Below are 20,633 nucleotides of genomic sequence, written 5' to 3' on the forward strand. Positions count from 1 at the left end.
GAGGAATAGGAGGAAAGACCCTCCGGGAGCCGACTGTAGTCACAAGGCCCGTCAGAATGATTCTCTGCGGAGGGACAATGTCCAGCACCCAACGGCCTTGGACTCCTTTGTAAACTTGCCAGGTCGCGGTTGTTCACATTCCCCACCCCTGGGCGGTTAACCTGGGCCACGCCCTGAGGGGCGGGGCCTGCGCCTGCGCGCCAGGCCGGTCGGGCTGGGCACCGAGCGCCGCGAGACCAGGCTCACACACTCTGGGTTGCGCTGCCGTTTAGCCTCCACATCGCGCGCCGCTCTCCACGCAGGTGCTTTAGGAATCCCACATTGAGCCATGTCGTACTTCCGCCGCGTGGCGCTGGTCACCGGGGCCAACAAGGGCATCGGCTTCGCCATCGCGCGGGACCTGTGCCTGCAGTTCTCGGGGGACGTGGTGCTCACCGCGCGGGACGCGGCACGGGGTCAGGCGGCGGTGCAGCAGCTGCAGGCCGAGGGCCTGAGCCCGCGCTTCCACCAGCTGGACATCGACGACCTGCAGAGCATCCGCGCCCTTCGGGACTTTCTGCGCAAGGAGTACGGGGGCCTGGACGTGCTGATCAACAACGCGGGCATCGCCTTCAAGGGTGAGGGGCTGGGTGGTCGCAGGGGTGGAGTCACCCCAGCACCTCTAGCCGGGGTTGGGCTGGATCCGTCGGGGAATCTCCACGGTGGGTCTCTTGGCACCTATGGGGGTGCAGAATGGCTCTCAAGGAAAGAGGGAGAGGGGACAGGGGTGCCCATAGATCAAAGTGCAAGAGAAACCTGAGTGCTTTGTTGGTTTGGAAACCCTTGGCTCTGGATGCCAGGGAATCTATAGGTTGTCACAGTTTCTCCAGGTTTAGACTTTAGAGCAGTTGGGTGAGTCTGAATGGCTTTTTTTTTTTAAAGATTTTATTTATTTAGAGGGGAAGGGAAGGAGAGAGGGAGAGAAATTCAATGTACGGTTGCCTCTTGTGAGTCCCCGGCTGGGAACTGGCCTGAAACCCAGGCATGTGCCCTGACTGGGAATCGAACCGCGATCATGTGGTTCGCAGGCCCGAGCTCATCCACTGAGCTACACCAGCCAGGGCTTGAATGGCTTTTAAGTAGACCAGAAAACTGCACAATCCTGTTCCCAAAGATCCCATGGTACGCCCTTCACCCAGCCTTCCAGAATGGTACCATTTTCACAGGTGGGCACAGTTAGCTAGGTTCTTGGTGATTTTGGACAAAGAATTGAACTGAACACACAGTTTAGAGCAGAAAGAGAGAGCGCAGATTTAAGCGATAGCGCACTCCACAGATCATGGGAGCTGGTCACCTCTTAGCAGAGATTGCCCTCAGGGGCCGGAGGGATTCTATTCTTATAGGGCCGATGTTCCTGGCTGCTTTTGGAGGACTTTTATTGTGCATGTACAAGTAGTTGTATTACTTTAAAGCTACTGCACATGTAGTTTCCCATGATTTTCCTTGATTGGCCACCAGAGAGGGGGTCACACAATGTGAGTTTATTATAATGCTGTTATAGTGGAGCAGGGGTCATGTAGCATGCTCTGCTTTCAAGAGTCACCATGATTCAGCTTTTCCAGAGAGGGGGAACAACCAGTCTTAGAACAGGGTCTGTGTCCTGTGTCCCTGTCCTTTGTCTTGGCCCGGGGGCGTCTCTGGAGTTTGCTCCTGCCTCACCACCTCCTGCCTTACCACCTCACAACACTGTCAAACAGCATCGAGCAAGGAGCGTGGCGTTGGCAGAGTGCTGTTACTAGGAGCCAGTTCTACACAAATTCACGTTATTCTATGGGATTTTGACACGTGCCAACTCTATTCTTCTCTCCTTCAAGGTAATGATCCCACACCGTTTCATATTCAAGCAGAAGTGACCATGAAAACAAACTTTTTTGGTACCCAAGATGTCTGCACAGAGCTCCTGCCTCTCATGAAACCCCAAGGTGAGTCCGAGGAGGAGCCCTCACGGTCCACTTTCCTCCGGGACCCTCCGCTGTCACCACCTGCAGTCTTCGCTCTCTCACTGGCCGAGAGAGTGGCCCTTGGCATTGTGTGCTGCAGGGGGTGCAAGGGTCCCTCGTCAACAGTCGTCCACCCGTGCATTACCGCAGCCGCCCACTTCCACTTGACCACCTGCTCCTCTGCCTACTGACCCCAACCATGGACAAGACAGTGTGCAGTTCAGCCCCCTGAACCAATTTTTTACCCTCTCCCCACCTCCCCGGTCAGAGTAGCAGCCTTCCCCACCGGATGTTGTCTGTTACCTTAGAATTGCTCTTTGTTGGTCTGTGGACACCTGTTCATGGAGCCCTGCACAGGTAACCATAAGATTCTCGGGTGTTCCTCAAAATAGTCCTAGGGGAGAAGGAGATGTCTGCTCCTGAATGCAATGAGTACCTGTTGATATTCCCCTTAGCGTGTTCCCTGACAGACCATTTTCCTTTTATTAATGGAACTTCAATTGCTTCGTGTCCTTACTCATAGAGGCAGTCTTTGTTTATGTTCATAGCACACTTGAAATTGCTTCCATGGAAGCTTCCTGGTCCAAAACCCCAGCAAATTTGGCAGCCACGGTTCTCGTGCATGCCTCTGTATGTAATGATTTCTGCTGTGTTTTAGGCAGAGTGGTGAATGTGTCTAGCTCTGTGAGTCTCAGAACTCTGAAGAACTGCAGCCCAGAACTGCAGCAGAAGTTTCGGAGTGACACCATCAGCGAGGAGGAGCTGGTGAGGCTCATGAAAAAGTTCGTGCAGGATACAAAGGATGGGGTTCACGAGAAGGAGGGCTGGCCCAGCACCGCCTATGGAGTCTCGAAAATTGGTGTCACGGTCCTGTCCAGAATCTACGCCAGGAACCTGAGTGAGAACAGGGGAGGGGACAAGATCCTCCTGAACGCCTGCTGTCCGGGGTGGGTGAGGACTGACATGGCTGGACCCACGGCCACCAAAAGCCCAGAAGAAGGAGCAGAGACCCCTGTGTATTTGGCCCTTTTGCCCCCAGAGGCTAAGGAACCTCATGGACAGTTTGTTTTGGAGAAGAAAGTTAAGCAATGGTGATCCCCTCTCATAGCTCCCTCCTCAGGCCCCACTACGGTATCTGTCCTGAATTGACCACAAGAACCTGTGGGCTGTCAAGTAATTTCTATCCAAAACCCATAAATATTGTTAGAGTTGGCTACTGATCCTGTGAGTCTTGTGATTTTCTTTCCATGGTGCAGGAGGCGAAAGAGTGGAGTGGATGAGAGTGATGAGTGAGAACCTGCAGGGGATTAAACGGCGCTCTCTGTCGACCCGCTGTGCACATCACTTACATGCCAGAGTCGCTCAGAAACCTAACACACCCAAACGTCCAGTCAAGGAAAGGGCAGCAGACCTTCTAGAAAGAGCCAGAGTAAATATTTTCAGCTCTGCAGGCCACAGTCTTTCTTAGAACTACTCAGATCTGCTGTTGGCAGCATGAAAGTAGCCCCGGGCCATTTATAACCAGTGATCGGGGCACGGTTTTGTGTATCCGTCTAATAACCATGACCAGAAACCACAACAAAACACAGGCTCTTGAAGCAAACAGAGGTTATGTAACCATGACACACACTCTGGATGGCTTAGCACAAATTAAAGGGGCCTTCAGCCACACCTTCCACTGGGGGGCACACTGGGCGTCCTCAGCAAGAGGAACCCTGCCCACACTGGAAGTAATCACAGGACTGATTTCTGTAATAGGAAAGGATGTGGGTCTATTGTATGTCCTCAGAATCACTTACTATGTCTGGTATCTCATCGCGTTCTGGGAAAAAGCAACATTTCCAGGCTGCAGTGGATTATGGGCCCAAGCCCAGAATAATTGCCCTGCATGACTCTGTACTTTTGGGGCTCTCCTGAAATAGTTTCTTCGGTTCAACAGCCATCAGTCTCTAGCCCTCGATTATCAGCACGAACCAGTGTGTTTGGGGGGCACGCCCCTCTCCGCTCTGTTCACTGCTGGGCTCAGAGCTGGGATCAAATAAGGCTGTGTGTTCTGCTTGGGACAAAAGTGCATCACGGGTGTGGGAAGGGGCAGACAAGAGTGGTGGCATTAGTAAACCTGGCACGTTCAGCCCTTCCGTGGAGGGAGGGACAGAGGCGGGCCTCTGTGTCTAGAAGTCACAGCCTTGGATCCCAGAACTCAGCTGTGTGCCGCTTCTCGGATTATCTGGGTCCCCACAGAGCAAGACAACATCCCCGACCCCTGTGGCCCCCAGCGATGTTTGCTCTGTGCAAGTTCCCCGACGCCACACCCAGCTTTGTCATTCTACACTCGTGTGGCACTGGTCAGCAGAGCCAACAAGGGCATCGGCTCTGCCTCCGTGCAGGACCTGTGCCAGCAGTTCTTGTGCCAGCAGTTCTTGGGGGACATGGGAGGAGGCGGGGGACCAGATGGCTGTGTAGCAGCTGCAGGCTGAGGGCGTGAGCCCGTGCTTCTGCCAGCTGTATACTGAGAACCAGAGCAGCAAAGCCCCGCACAACTTCCTGTGCAAGGGGTGGGGGGGAGCGGGGCGGGGGGCGGCTCAGTGCGCCGGTCAGTGAGGCAGGCATCTTATCTGTCAAGTGCATTCTGGCTCAGAGAGGAGACAGCCTTCACGAGGGGGACTGGCCAGAGGGCTGGGACAGCCCTTTTCTAGTTCCTGTGGGACCTAGAAAAGGCCCCCTAGGAAGGACTGGCAAGCCCTTCAACCAAAGGGTCTTTGGTTCCCAGGGATCAGAGTCTTAGGGACCCCCTCCAGGTTTTTGCACATTTTTCTATGATTGTACTTTAGAGCAGTTCGTTGAATTTTTAACTTACTTGGGAAAAAACAAGAAATTGCAAAACATGGTACACATTTTCCCTGCTTCACCTAACCTCTTGAACAGTACCAGCATACAACACTACAAAACATTAACAAGCTGTGACTTTGACATTGGCACAATGCTATTAACTACAGCCAGACATTACTTTGAATTAACCAGATTTTACTTGTAAAAAAATTTTTACATAATTTTCTGGGATTTTTCCACATGAATACTATTTATTAACTCACCTTCTCCTCTGAGAGATGATGATCACACACCGTTTCACATTCAAGCAGGACAGATGATGGAAACAAACTTTTGGTACTCAAGATGTCTACAGGGACCTCCTGCCGTCACAAAACCCCAAGTTAAGTCTGACGAGCCCTTGCCGTCGAGTTTCTGGAATGATCTCGGCCTGCCTGCCTCTGATCACGCCTCCAGGCCTCTGCTCTTGCTCCTCCTCAGCGGCATGGTCTCCTCGTGTCTCTGCTGGGCCAGGGGCCATCCAGCCTCAGGACTCAGCACACACGTGTCCGGGGGTCACCCATGCTCTCTGTCACACTGGTCTTGCACAACCAGCTCTGTTTCTATAATTGATTTTAGAGAGAGAGGAAGGGGAGACAGAGACAGACAGACAGAGACAGAGGAATACAGATGTGTTGTTTTATTTATGCTTTCACTGGTTGATTCTTATATGTGCCCTGACCAGTGATCAAACCTACAACCTATGGGGATGATGCAATGACCAGCTAAGCTATCTGGCCAGGGCTATAACCAGCTCTTTCTTATCCTTCAGCTCTTGTTCAGAAGTCACGTCAGAGAGGCCAGTCCTTGCTCTCGCCCCTTACACGCTGGAGTTCCCTGAGGGTCCCATGTCGAGCCTCCCACCCAACTCTTTCTCTGAGTGATCTCACTCGGGTTAGTGGGGCCTTCACTACCAATTCATTACGCCCCTAAAATCTTCCACATCAGATCACATAGGCTTTTCTTTCTATGCTACTGATACATTCATTGGTTTCTAGACACTAAACCAACTGTGCATATCTGAAATAAATATCACTTGGATTTTACAAGTTCAGGAGGTCCCCACGACCACCCTCAGGTCCAATAATCACTACCAGGACTCAGAACTCAGGAAAGCCGGCATTCTCAAAATTGCAGTGTGTTCTGGGAGATGCAGACTGATTCACACCAACGGTGGGGCGACTCTCACCAGACAGGGTCTAGAAGGCCTGGAGCTCTCCGTTGTCCCATCCCCGGGACGTCCTGCGGACAGCACGGGTTTATCCAGCCAACGTGTGTGACACAGAGTAGTGCCTACCAGGGAAGCTCGCCCAGGCCTCGATTTCAGGTGTTTCTGTGGAGAGTGGGTCACACAGACGTGGCCCATCGTTCTCCAGAGGTCCCAGCTGATACCAAGTGGCCGCACTGGAATCATGTTGTCAACCCACATTGTGTGGCCTGACCCTGAGCCCCCAAGTAAACCAGGACGGTCTTATCAGGCAGGGCAGGACAAGAGGTTCAGGATTACCCCCAGCAAAGGCCCTGGGCAAAGGGCCAGACCTTTTCAGAGGACCTTTTCCTGGACCTTCGCCGAGGCTGTCCTCCAGCACAAGGGTCGCTGAGCATTTTACCGTAGAACCTCCGTAACAGACGCGGAACTAGGACCAGAAGGTTTGCCTAACACTTGGAGGAGCCGGCGTGGGGTACGGACGGGTTAGAAGAACGGCTAGGCCCCCCGTAAAGCCACTACACGTGTTCCATGTTTTTGTCCCCATTGGATTCTCCTTGTCAGTGCACTTGATCTAGCATAAACTGGGTTTTGCAGAACTATTTAGTATGTTAAGAGTGAAACCAATGCATATCAAAAAATTAAGAGTTTATTTGAGGAAAACGGATTTGAGTTGGGAAAAGCAAAGCCAGACGTAGTTAGAAACCACTACCCGGTCAGAAGCGTTTTTCTGCTGCTTCTTCCCAGAGCTCCCCTCCGCCCCAGCTCAACAGCGCCCCTTCAGCTGTCTCGGGAGAACTGCAAACCCTCCTAAGGGTCCTCCCTTCTCCGTCTCTTTTTTTCTGAGCATTCTCCGTCCTCTCTGTCCACTCACTATCCTCTGGAAAGTCCTTCAGCTGCGAAGTGCAGCCCTTAGCAAGCCTTGTAGGAATTCCTCCAAGAGAGGTGCAGAAGCTTCAGAAGGAAACGGGAAGCCGGCAGACGTTGGTTCACGAGGTTGAAGGAAAGACGCCGTCTCTGCAACACTCAGGTTCCCAGGGAAGCAGCCAGCGCTTGTGTCGAACCTGCAGCCGGTTGCCCAGGAAACCAGCTCAGGCAATCACAAAGGCGGTGTCACTCAACTACAGATTCTCAGTGTAGACGAAAGTGCCTCGCCTTGGAAGAAGATGCCATCAAGGACCTCCCTAGCTAGAGAGCAGAGGTCAGTGTCTGGCTTCAAAGCACCCAAGGACAGGCCGACCCTCTTGTTAGGGGCTAAGGCAGCTGTGACTTTAAGTTCGAGCCACTTCTCATGCATCACTGCAAAAATCTCAGGGCCCTTAAGAAGGTGTTTGCTACATCTTCCCTGCCTGGGCTCTGGAAACGGAAGAACAAAGTCTGGATGACTTTGTGTCCGTTTACAAAACTGTTTCCTGAATAAGTTAAGTCCAATGCTGAGACCTACTGCTCAGAAAAAATTAAAAAATGATGTCTTTCTTTCAAAGTCTTATTGTTGACTGACAGTGCACCTGGCCACCCGAGAGCTCTGATGGAGACGTATGACAAGGTCAATGCTGTGGCTGCCGACACAACATCCACCCTGCCGCCCATGGACCAAGGGGTGGTTTCAGCGTTCAAGCCTCATTATTTAAGAAATACTTTTTGTAAGGCTAGATAGAGATGCCCCAGACAGTGATTTCTCTGATGATCCTGGGCAAAGGATATTGAAAACCTCCTGGAGAGGATTAGCCACTCTAAATGCCATTGAGAAGATTGTGATTCACAGGAAGAGGTCAAAACACCAACATTCACAAGACTTTGGAAGAAGTTGATTCCAGCCCTCATGGATAACTTTGTTGGGGGGTGGTACAAGATTCAGTGGAGGAAGTAACTGCAGATGTGGTGGAAATTGCAAGAGAACTTAGAATTAGCAGTAGAACCTGGCCCAGGCTGGTGTGGCTCAGTGGACTGAGTGCTGGCCTGCAGATGGCAAGGTTGCCGGTTCAGGTCCTAGCCAGGGTATATACCTGGGTTGCGGGCCAGGTCCCCAGATGAGGGCCTGTGAGAGGCAACCAATCAATGTATCTGTCAGGCAGCGATGCTTCTCTCCCTGTCTCCCTCCCTTCCTGTTGCTCTAAAATAAATACATAAAATCTTTTTTCAAAAATTCTGAATCTTGGGCAACAATTCTCTTGTAACTACAGTTTCCAAAAGCAGTTACCATCCAAAGCTGGGAAAACTTAAGTCTTCACAGATGAGCCTGTGAATGAAGGGAGGGAGGTAAAGAAAAAATAAAAATAAAAAAGATGAAGTCTGCTTGGGAAGCAGCTGGATAAATAAGCAAACCAAAAAGCAACAGTAATTGAAAAGGAACAGGAACTGGAATAAAACTGAAAGTTTACTCCAGTGGCCCTACAGGCCACTCTGACTTTGAGGCAGCAGCCCACGGCCTACTCCTAAGTCCGCTCCGAGAGATCCTGCCGTGCTCATTCTCTCCGTCTGTTGTACAGATCCGTGCAGGCACTGGCGCCTGGAGGTCACCAGGGTTTCGATCACATAGCAGAGACCCAGTGGACAAAAGAACTTCAGAAATCGCTAAAGCAGGAGACCACTGTGATTATAACATTTGGATGGTAACTTCTTGTCATAAATACAAACCTAGGTGGTTTGAAGGGGTCGTCTGTAGGAAAATGAATTATCAAAAAAATACACAGGCTTAATATGTTCTCTGACTACAGTGGAATTAAGTTATTAGAAGTCAATAACAGCAAGATTGTAGAAAATCCCAAAGCAGTTGGAAAATAAAAAAATATACTTCTAAGTACCCGTAAGCAAAGAAGACATTAAAGCATATTAGAAAGTATTTTAAAGTGATTGAAATTGAAACAAAACATCTCCAAGTTTATGAATTGCCACTAACTTAGTACTTAAAGGAAAATAACAGCCCTTAATGCTTATAGTAGAAAAGAAGAAAGATCCCAAATCAATGGCCTCAGCTTCCATGGTAAAAAAACTAGACAAAGTAAATAAAATCCAACATGAGCAAAAGAAAGGAAATGAAGATTAGAACAAAAATGTAACATCACGAGAGAAAAATATCAGTGAAACCAAAAGCTGATGCTGCCTTAAGAAAGAGCAAAAAAATGGTGAACCTCTAGCCAGACAGACCAGGAAAAGAAAATACAACACAAATTAGCAATGTCACAAATGCGAGCATGGCATCAGCACCACTAGGAACGGGGGTAATAAGGGCATGGGATGAGCACTTTCATATCAACAGCATCAACAACTTACCTGAAATATATTACTTTTTTGAAAAGCATGAATTACACTCAGTCAAGAAGAAATAGAAAAGCTGAATAGCCCTGTAGCTTTAAAATAGAATTCCAAGTAATCCGCAGTTTGGGGGGGGGGAGTATTGGATGAGCCACACTTGGGGTCTGCCACATAGCAGGTGCTGCCTTCTTGACCTCTCACCTCTTGCCTAGATGGAGGAGGTGAAATCAAAGTGACAAGCTGGCAGCTTAGCCAGCAGCGCTTGGGAAAGGCTGAGTCATGATGAGATCAAAACTGCCTGTAAATCCATCAGCCACCAGGAAACACCCTGGGATCAACCACTCTCAGGTTACAATAAGGAAGGTGGGTGGGGGAGTTCTCATTGCCTATCCATACCTTGACACACCTTTGAGATTTCCTTTTCAGCTGAATTTTGTGGGTACGCAGATTTCACTGGGAGAAAACAAAAGTATTCATATCACCTTGGGCAAACCTTAAACGCGGATACTTGGCACCCCTAGGAGTTATGAAAGGATCAAAAAAAGACATTCCAGTAAAAGACTTAACACATGACTTCCGGCCAAGATGGAGGCTTAGGTGGAAACACTGTGCCCGCTAACACAACTAAATTTAAAGACAGCTAAGTTTTAGAAACAAAAACGCAGCCAAAGCAGTGAAAATTGAACTGTACGGAAGTCCGACAACAACGAACCACCCAACCAGACTGGTAAGAGGGGCGGAGGCAGCTGCGGAGCGCGGTCAGGCTGGAAAGACCGTTGGGTCCGACCGACCCAGGAGGCGGAGGCGGTTGGTGGATCCCAGGCTTGGCGTGGTGGGCCGACCCAGTGAGGGCGCAGGGTGGCTGGCTGACTATGGTCACACATTCGCACGCAGATAAACCAAGCGAAGGAGTGAACAGTGAGACAGACCGCTCAGGGTAGGGACCCAGCGACGGGAATTAGAGCCTGAAAGCACCAACTGGAAAGACTTTCTTGGGGTCGAGGGGCCGGGAGAGGCTCCCAGGCTCACAGAGAGTTTGTTGGAGAGACCCACAGGGTCCTGGAGGGTACACAGGCCCACACACCTGGGAACCAGCACCAGAGGGGCCCAATTTGCTTGTGGGAAGCTGCAGAGGGGACAGAAATCTTAGAGAGCATGGAGCGGAGCAAAACACCATTTTTTTCCCTCTGTGACCCTGCCCCCACATACATTGTCAGGACCCAGCCACTGAGTCCCCACGCCCTGGTGAACACCTAAGGCTCCGCCCCTCAAACATAACAGGTGTGAACAGACCAAACATTATGACTCAAGAACAGATCAAAGCCCCAGAGCCTATAATTCTAAGCAACCAAGAAATAGCCAAACTTTCAGATGTACAGTTTAAAATACTGGTGATAGGATGCTCACAGAATTGGTTGATTTTAACCACAAATTAGAGGAACATATGAAGGCTAAATTGATTGAAATGAAGGGAAATGCACAGGAAACCAATAGTGATGGAAAGGAAACTGGGACTCAAATCAAGGGAGTGGACCAGAAGGAAGAAAGAAAAAACCAAACAGAAAAGAAGGAAGAAACACGAATTCAAAAAAAAAAAAAAAAAAAGAGGACAGACTTAGGAACCTCCAGGACATCTTTAAACATTCCAACATCCGGATTATAGGGTGTTGAAGGAGAGAGTTCTAGAAGCAGCAAGAGATAAGGGGACAGTCACTTACAAAGGAGTTCCCATTAGACTGTCAGTGGATTTCTCAAAAGAGACCTTACAGGCAAGAAGGGGCTGGAAAGAAGTATTCCAAGTCATGAAATCCAAGGACCTACAACCAAGATTGCTCTATCCAGCAAAGCTTTCATTTAGAATGGAAGGGCAGAGAAAGTGCTTCTCAGATAAGGTCAAATTCAAGGAGTTCATCATCACCAAGCCCTTATTATATGAAATGTTAAAGGGACTTATCTAAGAAAAAGATGAAAAATATGAACAGTGAAAGGACAGCAAACTCACAGTTATTAACAACCACACCTAAAACAAAAGCAAACTAAGAGGACAGCTAGATCGGGAATGGAACCATAGAAATGGAGATCACATGGAGGGTTAGCAACAGGGGAGTGGGAGGAGGAGAAGGGGGGAGAAGGTACAGAAAATAAGTAGCATAGACGGTGAGGAGAAAATAGACAGGGGGGAGGGCAAGAGTAGTGTGGGAAATATAGAATCTAAAGAACCTGTGACACATGGACATGAACGAAAGGGGTGTGCAGGGTGGAGGGGAGTAAAGGGGGGGAATGGGACAACTGTAATGGCATAATATATATTTTTTTAAAAAAGACAACATACGGTAAGAGCTTCATAGCCAGTCCCTTCCACTTGGGGGCGCCCAGAGAATCTCGCAGAGCGAGGTGCCCTGTCGCACACCTGTAAGTCTACTCAAAGGACCACTTTGCTCTCTCTGCTGTGTTGCTCCTAAGCAAGCAACGATACCTACGTACCCAGAAGCTGTTACCATGTCTAAATAATTTCATTGCGTTTTAAGGAAAAAGTGTACATTCTCATCTTACAAGGGATACTGGGCGCATACCCAAGAAAAACACTCAAGCACTGTTTTTTCTGTGTTTCTCCTAAAATAGTTTTTTCAGTCCAACTGCCAGGATCTCTAGACCCTAGCTACCCATCACCCCATCACGTTGAGGTGTTGGAAGAACCACGGCCGCTCCACGGACAGACGCGGGACAGCTGGGCTCAGAGCAGTCTCCAGGAGCTCGCGGCTCGAGGAGGGGGCGGGCCCAGGAATCCGGCAATACGAAAGCTTGGGAAAAGAAGGCCCCTCCTTGGAGGGAGGGACCGAGGCCGCGGCCTCGTTGCTCAAGTCCAGCACAGAATCCCAGAGCTCAGTTCTGTGAGGCCTCTCTGACTGTGACCGGGTCTCTGAAAAGGGTGCCCCCCGTGCCCTCCAGCTCGATCCACTCTTTGCACACGTGCCCCGCGCACCCCCCGCGCAGCCATGTCGTCCTGCAGCCGCGTGGCGCTGGTCACTGGAGCCAACAAGGGCATCGGCTTCGCCATCGCGCGGGACCTGTGCCGGCAGTTCTCGGGGGACGTGGTGCTCACGGCGCGGGACGCGGCACGGGGTCAGGCGGCGGTGCAGCAGCTGCAGGCCGAGGGCCTGAGCCCGCGCTTCCACCAGCTGGACATCGACGACCTGCAGAGCATCCGCGCCCTGCGGGACTTTCTGCGCAAGGAATACGGGGGGCTCAACGTGCTGATCAACAACGCGGGCATCGCCTTCAAGTGTAGGTGTGGGAGTGGGAGGTCCCTGGGTGCCCAAGGGTGCGGGGCTGCGAGACGCAGGTGCCCCCACCCATCCACTTGAGCGACCAAGAAGGGCAGCGTATGCCCCTCGGGATGCCCTCCGCCCTCACCTCCTGTGGCGCGTTTTCTCTTCCCAGAGTTGCTGAAGAGGTTCGCTCAGCGCCAAAGGGGCCTGGGTACAGGGCACAACGCGCCCCGCCCTCCCGGCGGCCTGTGTGGGCCTGTGCGAGGCCCCCGCCGAACTGTCAGCTGCTTCGGTTTGCAACAAGTAAACGGCCTCCTGAGAGGGGGCCACGCCCTGCTTAGCTCATCAGCTTTCCGTCTAAAGCCAGAAACGTTTTCTCCGAGAAGGGTCTCCAAGCTCAATTTGGGCTTTGGCTTTCCTGAAAGCGCATATTCACAAATGCCCGGGGCCATCTGCCCCAGGCAGGAAATGAATCTGAGACACACTTAGCGCGCTCTTGCACGTTTCTGGACTCGGGACTTTGTATAATGGAGAGCTTTGACAGGCTCTGGCAGGAAGGAAGGGCGCCCGTTCCCTCCCCCAGGGAACTTGTGTTTATCAAAACATACAAGGGTGGTTTTAAGCAGCATCTTCGATACGTGGGGTGGTGGGGGAGGGACGGAAATCAAGGCGATCACTTACTCTATTGCTCAGTGAAGAAAGTTACCGAGCTGCCATCGTGCTGCGGGTAAAAAGAAGTAACAGGCCGGCCCCACTCAGAACCTAAAGGAGAAGGGAAACCCAGAGGCAGAACCGAGTAAAAGGAACTATTGGGCAGAAGTTTTCATGCCCTTGGCCTTGAGGAGTGGCCATGGCTGTGCGCGCACCCCTGCAACTCAGTCTGCGGGCTCTCTCCCCGAGCACAGCGGGGTGAGGAGGGCTGACACCCCGGGCGGCCTACGGCTGAGGGACTGGTGGGGGAGGGACGGAAATCCTGGATAAACAGCCGGCTGCCCCACTGCAGGTGGGGAACACCGTGCTGCGGTGGAGGTCCGCGGGGAGCCCTGCCCCTCCAGCTGCAGGCGGCGTCCAGCAGCACCTGCAACGCCGGGCGCCGGCTGCGATCACAGAACTTAAGGTTTTGCCCCACACCTGCTGAATCGCGAGCTGCGTTTTAACAGAGTCCAGGAGCCCCCTCCGCCAGGAGCCCCCTCCGCCGGCGCACATTTGAGAAGCTGCCCTCAAAGCCCGGCTCGCACGCAGAACAGTAGTTGTAGGGTGACCTGGGAACGCAATCCAGACTCCGGGGGCGTGGCCCCCAAAACTGCTTTAAGGAGCCCTGCGGGCGGTTCAGAGGTGTGGTTGAAGTTGGAGAACCACCGACCTACCGGTTTAAAAATTGTAAAGTTAGCTTTTTTCCCCCTTTAATGACAGATAAGATCAACTTTATTATCAGAGTTCCAGGGGGAAATGCCTGATTTTTTTTTTCTGTTTGCTGTTTTCCAAAGTTGACGACCCAACACCCTTTGNAAGCTGCCCTCAAAGCCCGGCTCGCACGCAGAACAGTAGTTGTAAGGTGACCTGGGAACGCAATCCAGACTCCGGGGGCGTGGCCCCCAAAGCTGCTTTAAGGAGCCCTGCGGGCGGTTCAGAGGTGTGGTTGAAGTTGGAGAACCACCGACCTACCGGTTTAAAAATTGTAAAGTTAGCTTTTTTCCCCCTTTAATGACAGATAAGATCAACTTTATTATCAGAGTTCCAGGGGGAAATGCCTGATTTTTTTTTTCTGTTTGCTGTTTTCCAAAGTTGACGACCCAACACCCTTTGACATTCAGGCTGAGATAACGCTGAAGACAAACTTTTTTGCTACGAGAAATGTCTGCACCGAATTACTGCCGATAATGAAGCCGCACGGTGAGTCCGGTGTGTGGACTGTCCAGCTGCGTCTGTGCTTCCCCAAAGAATCAGCCGGGGGCGCTATTTTTCTGTGGGGGAAACAGTAAACGTCCTTTTGTAGTGTATCTGGCTCCTCACCCAAACACCCCTTAGCTTTAGCTTTAAAAGGTGTGTATGACACATGGCCGTGCTCTCTGGTCTCCCATACCACAAACTCAACCCTAGAACCATACGGTGTTGCAAGTCTCAAAAGTCCTGCCTTTTTGCAACCTCCATGAGTCCTCCTCCAGCTCCCCAAAGTGACAGGGCCACGCCCATGTCATCTGGGGGCCTGGGGGGTCGAATCTGCTCCAGCATTGATATGCTTTTCCTTGTATTCCTTTCTTCTCCTACCAAACTTCGGCGGGCTGCTTCAGAACACCCCCAAGAAAGTTTTCTCTCAGCTTTGCCAAGTATTGTAGCCAATGAGGTTTATGCAAAGTGTGCTTATTGCTGGTTTAAAAAAAAAGGAAATTTTCTTTATTCAACAATATCTTGCCCACATTCCAGAGTATTCAATAGATAACTTTAATTACGTTGTCCACAAATATTTGTTGTGTGCCTACCACAACCCAGTTGCTACTCTGAGTGCTGGGCATATCGTGGGCCCAGACCGTCAGGCCCTCGGAGCAGAGAGCCAGCGGGGAAACCGTCACTCACAAAGTCACTGGTTTCTATCACAGCTGGGCTCGATGAGTGAGTGAGTGAGTGGGGGTGGCGGCCTGCTTCCCTGAGGATTTTCTTTTCCAAAAAGCCTACTGCATTCTAAGGAAAACAATTCTCCGGTTCTTATTACAAGTGTACTTTTTAAATGTTAACGTGTCGAGCCCTGGTTGGTGTGGCTCAGTGGGTTGAGCGCTAGCCTGTGAGTCGAAGGGTCACCAGTTCAATTCCCAGTCAGGACACATGCCTGGGTTGTGAGCCAGGTGCCTGGTTGGGGGCGCACGAGAGGCAGCCACATATTGATGTTTCCCTCCCTCCTTTTCCTTCTCTCTATAAATGAATAAATAAAATCTTTTTTTAAATTTAACTATTTGAATAAAGATGATTCGTAGTGGAAAAGCCTTAAAATCGGACAAGTTGCCCGGTGAGAGTTGTATCTGTACCGCCACCCTCCCCGCAGTTTGCCCAGGTCCCGGCTCCAGCCTCCCTGGGAAATTCCTTTTATTGGCTTCTTGGGAGGGATCACGGGAAACCCCCAAGGAGAGCTGCAGGTGCTGGTAGACGGATGCCTTGGGCCCAGGGCCTAGGGAATGGGGTTTTGAATGCAAATCTAAGCAAACCTAACTGCATATTTTTGCTTTTTTTTTTTTACACAAAAGGGAACGTTGAGTATAATGTTTGCCACGGTGTTGTCTTCACTTACTCTGTCTGGGGCTCTTCCTGATCAGGACAGAGAGCTTTCTTACCACTGCGCAGGACTTCATTGTAGGGATGTCTCTTAGCCAAGTACCAGGACGTCTTCTCCCTCCGGATTTTTGAATCGTGGAATTATCTGGAAAGCTTGCAAGCTCCTGGAGAAATTACGTTCCTACACCTTCACTTTCAGAGAAGGAAATCGAGGTCCATAGAAGTGAGCACAGCCGGGTGGGAATAATAGAGCTGGCAAACAGTATCCAATTTTCCTGACCGCACCCCTCAATCAAATCAGATAATTAATTCCAGGGGAGTAATTGTTGTGGCGCTGAATGATTGCAGACCACGCCGTTTTGAAAAGAACAAAGAAGGCGCTGAGGAGGGTGGGGCTCAGGGATCAGCCCAGAACAGGTGAATCACTGTCTTCAACGCATCTGACCAGCATTTCCCAGAGCAGAATCTCTGCTTTACAACACGTTGGGAATACTTGTCACTTTTCAGTAAACCTCACGTTTACTGGGAAGGCAAAATGCTGAGTATTCTTGCTTCTTGATTTTTAGGGGATTGCTTCTTTCCTGGTTTAAAAGCCCCTTTTTTGTTTAGGTCTATTATACCACTGTAACGAAAGTTATTCCCTTGCTTATTATTTCCAGACTCTGAGTGAGTAGATTAAGCAAGTACCAAGCCACTAGGGGGAACCGCTTGCCCACTTGTTCCAAAAGAGGCAGGTGTTTCTGGGCCTATGCAGCACCTACCTCGCCCTCAGCAGGGGGCGTGCAGGCAGTGAGGGTGCAGCCCTTCTCAGGGCTGATGGGGACGCATCCGGCTATTGGGACAGTCACCCCTTGGCCTCTCCCAGAGGTGTGCCCTCAGAGCAAAGAGGACACTTCTTCCCCTTAGGTTTATTTCCGGTAGAGGCACAGAGTCGTTCCAGCAATTTGTTTTTCTTTTCTTTCTTTCCCTTTTAAATTTAATTCCCAGTAGCAGCCAAGTGACTGAGACCAAAACTGTTTAGAAAGTAGTGAGGAACACGGCATCCCCAATGTAGCACTCCAGGCCTAACCACGAAAACATCAGGCCAATCCAAACCGGGGGAAATACTGCGAAATCATGGCCTAGACCAGAGTCTTCAAAAAGGTCAAGTTCCCTAGAGGAAAGTAGACTGAAGAGGATTGACAACTACATGCCAGCCATGACCTCATACTGGAACCTGGATGGCAGCAATCGCGAACCTAAAAAGGAAGATGCCTGAGACAGCTGGGCCATGTGATTCATTACCCTCAGAGCAGCGGGTTTCAACCCTTTCATCTCCCAGCACATACCGTCTAATTACCGAAATTCTGCGGCACGCCAGAAATAGGCTTTTTGCCAATCTGGCAAAAATGGGTATAATGTTTATTGATTTACAAAAAAATAGTGATTACCTATATTATTTGTTTCAAAGTGACTTTAATTAGTTTTTCTTTTTTATTGATTCCAGAGAGAGAGAAGGGAGGGAGAAAGAGAGGGAGAGAAATATTGACGAGAGAAACGTCAATCAGTTGCCTTCTGCACGCACCCTGACTGGGGACCACACCCAGGCGTGTGCTGTGACCAGGATTTGTGGCCTTTCAGTTTGCATGATGACGCCCAACAAACTGAGCCACCCCAGCCAGTACACTTGAAAATGACTTTTTAAAAACTCAGGTGTCTATACTTGTGTATAACGAGTTCTGGTACCATGAATTAGCCAATCAGACACAACCTTACTATACCACATGACCAATAAGCTGCAGCTCAGTTAGATGGCCTATGTATTTAAGGTTCGAGACAGGGCGCTCACACCAGATGGCTGTTGCTGTGTTGGCTGTCATCGTTTTTTATCGGACAACTAAGGGAAAAGAGGTCAGTGCCCCTGACTGAATAGGTAGTGTCTGTTTTAAAAATTCTTGCAGCCCACGGGATGAAAATCCCTGCTTTAGATAGTAGCGTCGTGCCATGATAAATGTCTTAAGTGCGGGAAAATGTTAACTATTGGTAACTTAGATGAAGGGTATGTGGGCGTTTGTTGACCTATTCTTGCAACTTCTCTGTAGGTTTCAGTAGAACTTAAAATTGGGAAGTGACCAGATAGAGAGGGAGAGAAGTAATGAAGGAAGGAAAGAGAGAAAACACTGAGAGTCTCAGGTACCTGGGGGCCAGGGAGCTCTCATTCAGGGGCAGAGTGAGCCACCTCCACATGGGGCTGTGTGCGTGTGGGGAATGCCGCTCGGAAAAGGAAGTAAAATCCAGTTACGCTATGGCATGCAATGGGGATGCACTCAGAAAAATTCTGAGAAAAGCACCCTCCCAAACTGCTGTTTTTCTGTTGGATGAAATGTGTAAACTCACACATTTCCTGATTTTTGGATTTCCACCAACACTTCAAATTGTTTTATAATTTGGGCCTGCATATTTGTGTTTATGAACAGAACTGTGTCTTTAGTAGCTGTGAATTATTGTTATTATGAACATTAACTCATTCATTATATTTAATTTTGTATTAACAACCACTTAAAATGTAAGGAAAATCACAACCAGGGTGGGAATCAGCGCCACCCCACATGTGAAAGTATGACAAGGGTCATCCCCAAGGCACAGCCGGACCCTAGGAAATTGTGCAAACCGATGGAGAGCTTTAAAGTTCAGGGTGAAGGTGCTATCCCTAGGAAAGCAGGTTCAGAAGCCCCTGGAGAGTGTGGGAGGAGAGTGGGGTGCTGATTCTTCTGCAGACCTCCTCACTGAATAGGGCATCGCTGCTCTTTAGCCCCGATGCCTGATGGGAGCACCTCTTCCCTTTAAGAGAATAGGACAAAAAAAACGACAACATTAAAACCCCATTAGTGCCTTCTAGAGTCATGATTTTTAATCAGCAATTGAGCCCTCAGCATCACTAAGTCACAGTCCATCGTTGGCACAGTCATCCAAGGATTGTGTGACGTGCCCTCATTTTGTGTCACCCTGTTGCAGGCAGAGTGGTGAACATCAGCAGCCTGCAGGGGTCCCGAGCTCTGGAGAGCTGCAGCGAAGACCTGCAGGAGAAGTTTCGCTCCGAGACGCTCACAGAGGAGGACCTGGTGGATCTCATGAAGAAGTTCGTGGAGGATGCCCGGAATGAAGTGCACGAGAGGGAGGGCTGGCCCAGCTCGGCTTACGGGGTGTCCAAGTTGGGGGTCACGGTCTTATCAAGAATCCTGGCCCGGTGCCTGGATGAGAAGAGAAAGGCCGACAGGATTCTGCTGAACGCCTGCTGCCCCGGCTGGGTGAAGACAGACATGGCCGGGGATTATGGCTCCAGGACTGTGGAGGAGGGGGCTGAGACCCCTGTCTACTTGGCCCTCCTGCCCCCAGACGCCACCGAGCCTCACGGCCAGCTAGTCCATGACAAAGTCGTCCAGCACTGGTGAATGCCTTCTTCGGTGCTAAATGCTCAATAAATGGAACAAGTGAATGGATTCTGGGGTCATGGTCTGCTGTGTTTCTGTCCTTCATAAGTGTCTGTTAGGGTTGCCCAGGGAGAGGGGTCTGGCTCGGGACTCAGTCTGGCTGATAGGCTGTGCCCAGACTCGAGCCTGAGAGGAGGAGCCAGTCCTGTGGTGGCCACATGGTCGAGGGCAGCAGATTCACCTCGGGGCGTGTTACACCACGGCCCAGAGCCGGAGCCCGGGAATGGCCATTCCTCCCAGGTTCCCTGGGTTCTCTGCTGCTGCTGCTGCTGAGAACCACGCTGAGCACCCTGGTCTAAGGAAAGCGAGAGGTCACAGGCCCTCCAGCTGTGCCCTGGTGTCTCTCGGGCGGTGACTCTGTGCCTTAGCTCTACACCCCTGCTTTTGTCTCTCATTCTGTTTGTTGTATGGGAGTGTATTTTAATTCATTCTTGTACTTAACGGAGTACAAGAATGGTATATGTGGCTTCCAGGACTCAGGAGGAATGTCTTTCTTTTTTTGGCTGGGATGTCATTTCTTCCATAATGGGTTTTTCTTTTAGGGTTTGCATTCGGTGTTCTCCCCAGATTGTTTGCAAGGCAGCCACACCACTTCTTTGATCTGGTTCCTGCGTGGGCATCTTTGTCCAGACCAGCTCTTGGCTCCCACGGATACAGACATCCCCTCCTTAACCCGTTCCACTCCCCTGTGCACTGAGCCCGGGGCAATTCTGCAGAGGCCTCCGGGGCCCCGTTGGCCATCTCCCTGACCACAGGCAACTCCATGTTCACTGCTTTCAAGTCAGATGAATTTTGCAACCAGCCTCATGGGTTCTGTGTATACCCTGTAGATAAAAGACTTGGAGACCAAAAGATGTTGCTAACGAGAAGAAATAAACTTGTGAAGAAAGTCTGCAAAGCAGTCTAGACCAAAGTGGGGATGACCAGCACAGACACAATAGGTTCATGACAGACGCCACATGGAGGGAAGAAAGCCCACATTCGCCTGGTTCAGGGTGTGCTGTTCACGGCGGGGGGGGGGGGGGGGGTGGGGGGGGGGGGGGGGGGGGGCGGTGAACAGCAACCCTGTCACTTGGGGGTGACCATAAAGGTCGCAGCACCTGACAATTGCAGAAGAAAGGGGTCACCCTGTTTTCCACCTGAGAATCAGTGAGGGATGAAAATGCTTAAGCTTTCCTTTATTTGGGGGACCAGGGTGACACAGGTGACCCTGTTATTTCTGGTCGGCCACAGGGTGCGAGGTATTTATTTTCCCCGACTCTCGAGCTTACAGCAGCAGCACGGCAAGGCGCTGGGCCGGCTCTCTCAGCCCCCACCTCAC

General features: G+C 50.6%; 2 protein-coding genes across 2 annotated transcripts; both read left to right on the forward strand.

Moving 5' to 3' along the window:
- Positions 1 to 233: 233 nt before the first annotated feature.
- On the forward strand, positions 234 to 3,197 carry LOC118983273 (carbonyl reductase [NADPH] 1). Its single transcript, XM_037040612.1, has 3 exons — positions 234 to 617; positions 1,854 to 1,961; positions 2,638 to 3,197. Exons 1-3 carry the CDS (start codon positions 329 to 331, stop codon positions 3,072 to 3,074), a joined length of 834 nt encoding a protein of 277 aa, XP_036896507.1. The 5' UTR covers positions 234 to 328; the 3' UTR covers positions 3,075 to 3,197.
- An 8,837-nt stretch (positions 3,198 to 12,034) lies between these two features.
- Positions 12,035 to 19,317, forward strand: LOC118983274 (carbonyl reductase [NADPH] 3). The gene is made up of 3 exons (XM_037040613.1): positions 12,035 to 12,594; positions 14,364 to 14,471; positions 18,837 to 19,317. The coding sequence occupies exons 1-3, from the start codon at positions 12,306 to 12,308 to the stop codon at positions 19,271 to 19,273; spliced, it is 834 nt and encodes a 277-aa protein (XP_036896508.1). The 5' UTR covers positions 12,035 to 12,305; the 3' UTR covers positions 19,274 to 19,317.
- The last annotated feature ends 1,316 nt before the right edge of the window (positions 19,318 to 20,633 follow it).

The sequence above is a fragment of the Sturnira hondurensis genome, unplaced genomic scaffold, assembly GCF_014824575.4.
Source record: "Sturnira hondurensis isolate 20B ecotype Veracruz unplaced genomic scaffold, ASM1482457v3 Scaffold0002640, whole genome shotgun sequence".
In the NCBI taxonomy this organism is placed as follows: domain Eukaryota; kingdom Metazoa; phylum Chordata; class Mammalia; order Chiroptera; family Phyllostomidae; genus Sturnira; species Sturnira hondurensis.

What these genes read in the sequence shown, in the direction of transcription:
- LOC118983273 (XM_037040612.1), top strand. Translation starts at nt 329, where the DNA reads ATGTCGTACTTCCGCCGCGTGGCGCTGGTCACCGGGGCCAACAAGGGC. An exon ending in CGCGGGCATCGCCTTCAAGG is followed by an intron (nt 618 to 1,853) that starts GTGAGGGGCTGG and finishes CTCTCCTTCAAG; the next exon opens with GTAATGATCCCACACCGTTT. An exon ending in GCCTCTCATGAAACCCCAAG is followed by an intron (nt 1,962 to 2,637) that starts GTGAGTCCGAGG and finishes GCTGTGTTTTAG; the next exon opens with GCAGAGTGGTGAATGTGTCT.
- LOC118983274 (XM_037040613.1), top strand. Translation starts at nt 12,306, where the DNA reads ATGTCGTCCTGCAGCCGCGTGGCGCTGGTCACTGGAGCCAACAAGGGC. An exon ending in CGCGGGCATCGCCTTCAAGT is followed by an intron (nt 12,595 to 14,363) that starts GTAGGTGTGGGA and finishes TGTTTTCCAAAG; the next exon opens with TTGACGACCCAACACCCTTT. An exon ending in GCCGATAATGAAGCCGCACG is followed by an intron (nt 14,472 to 18,836) that starts GTGAGTCCGGTG and finishes ACCCTGTTGCAG; the next exon opens with GCAGAGTGGTGAACATCAGC.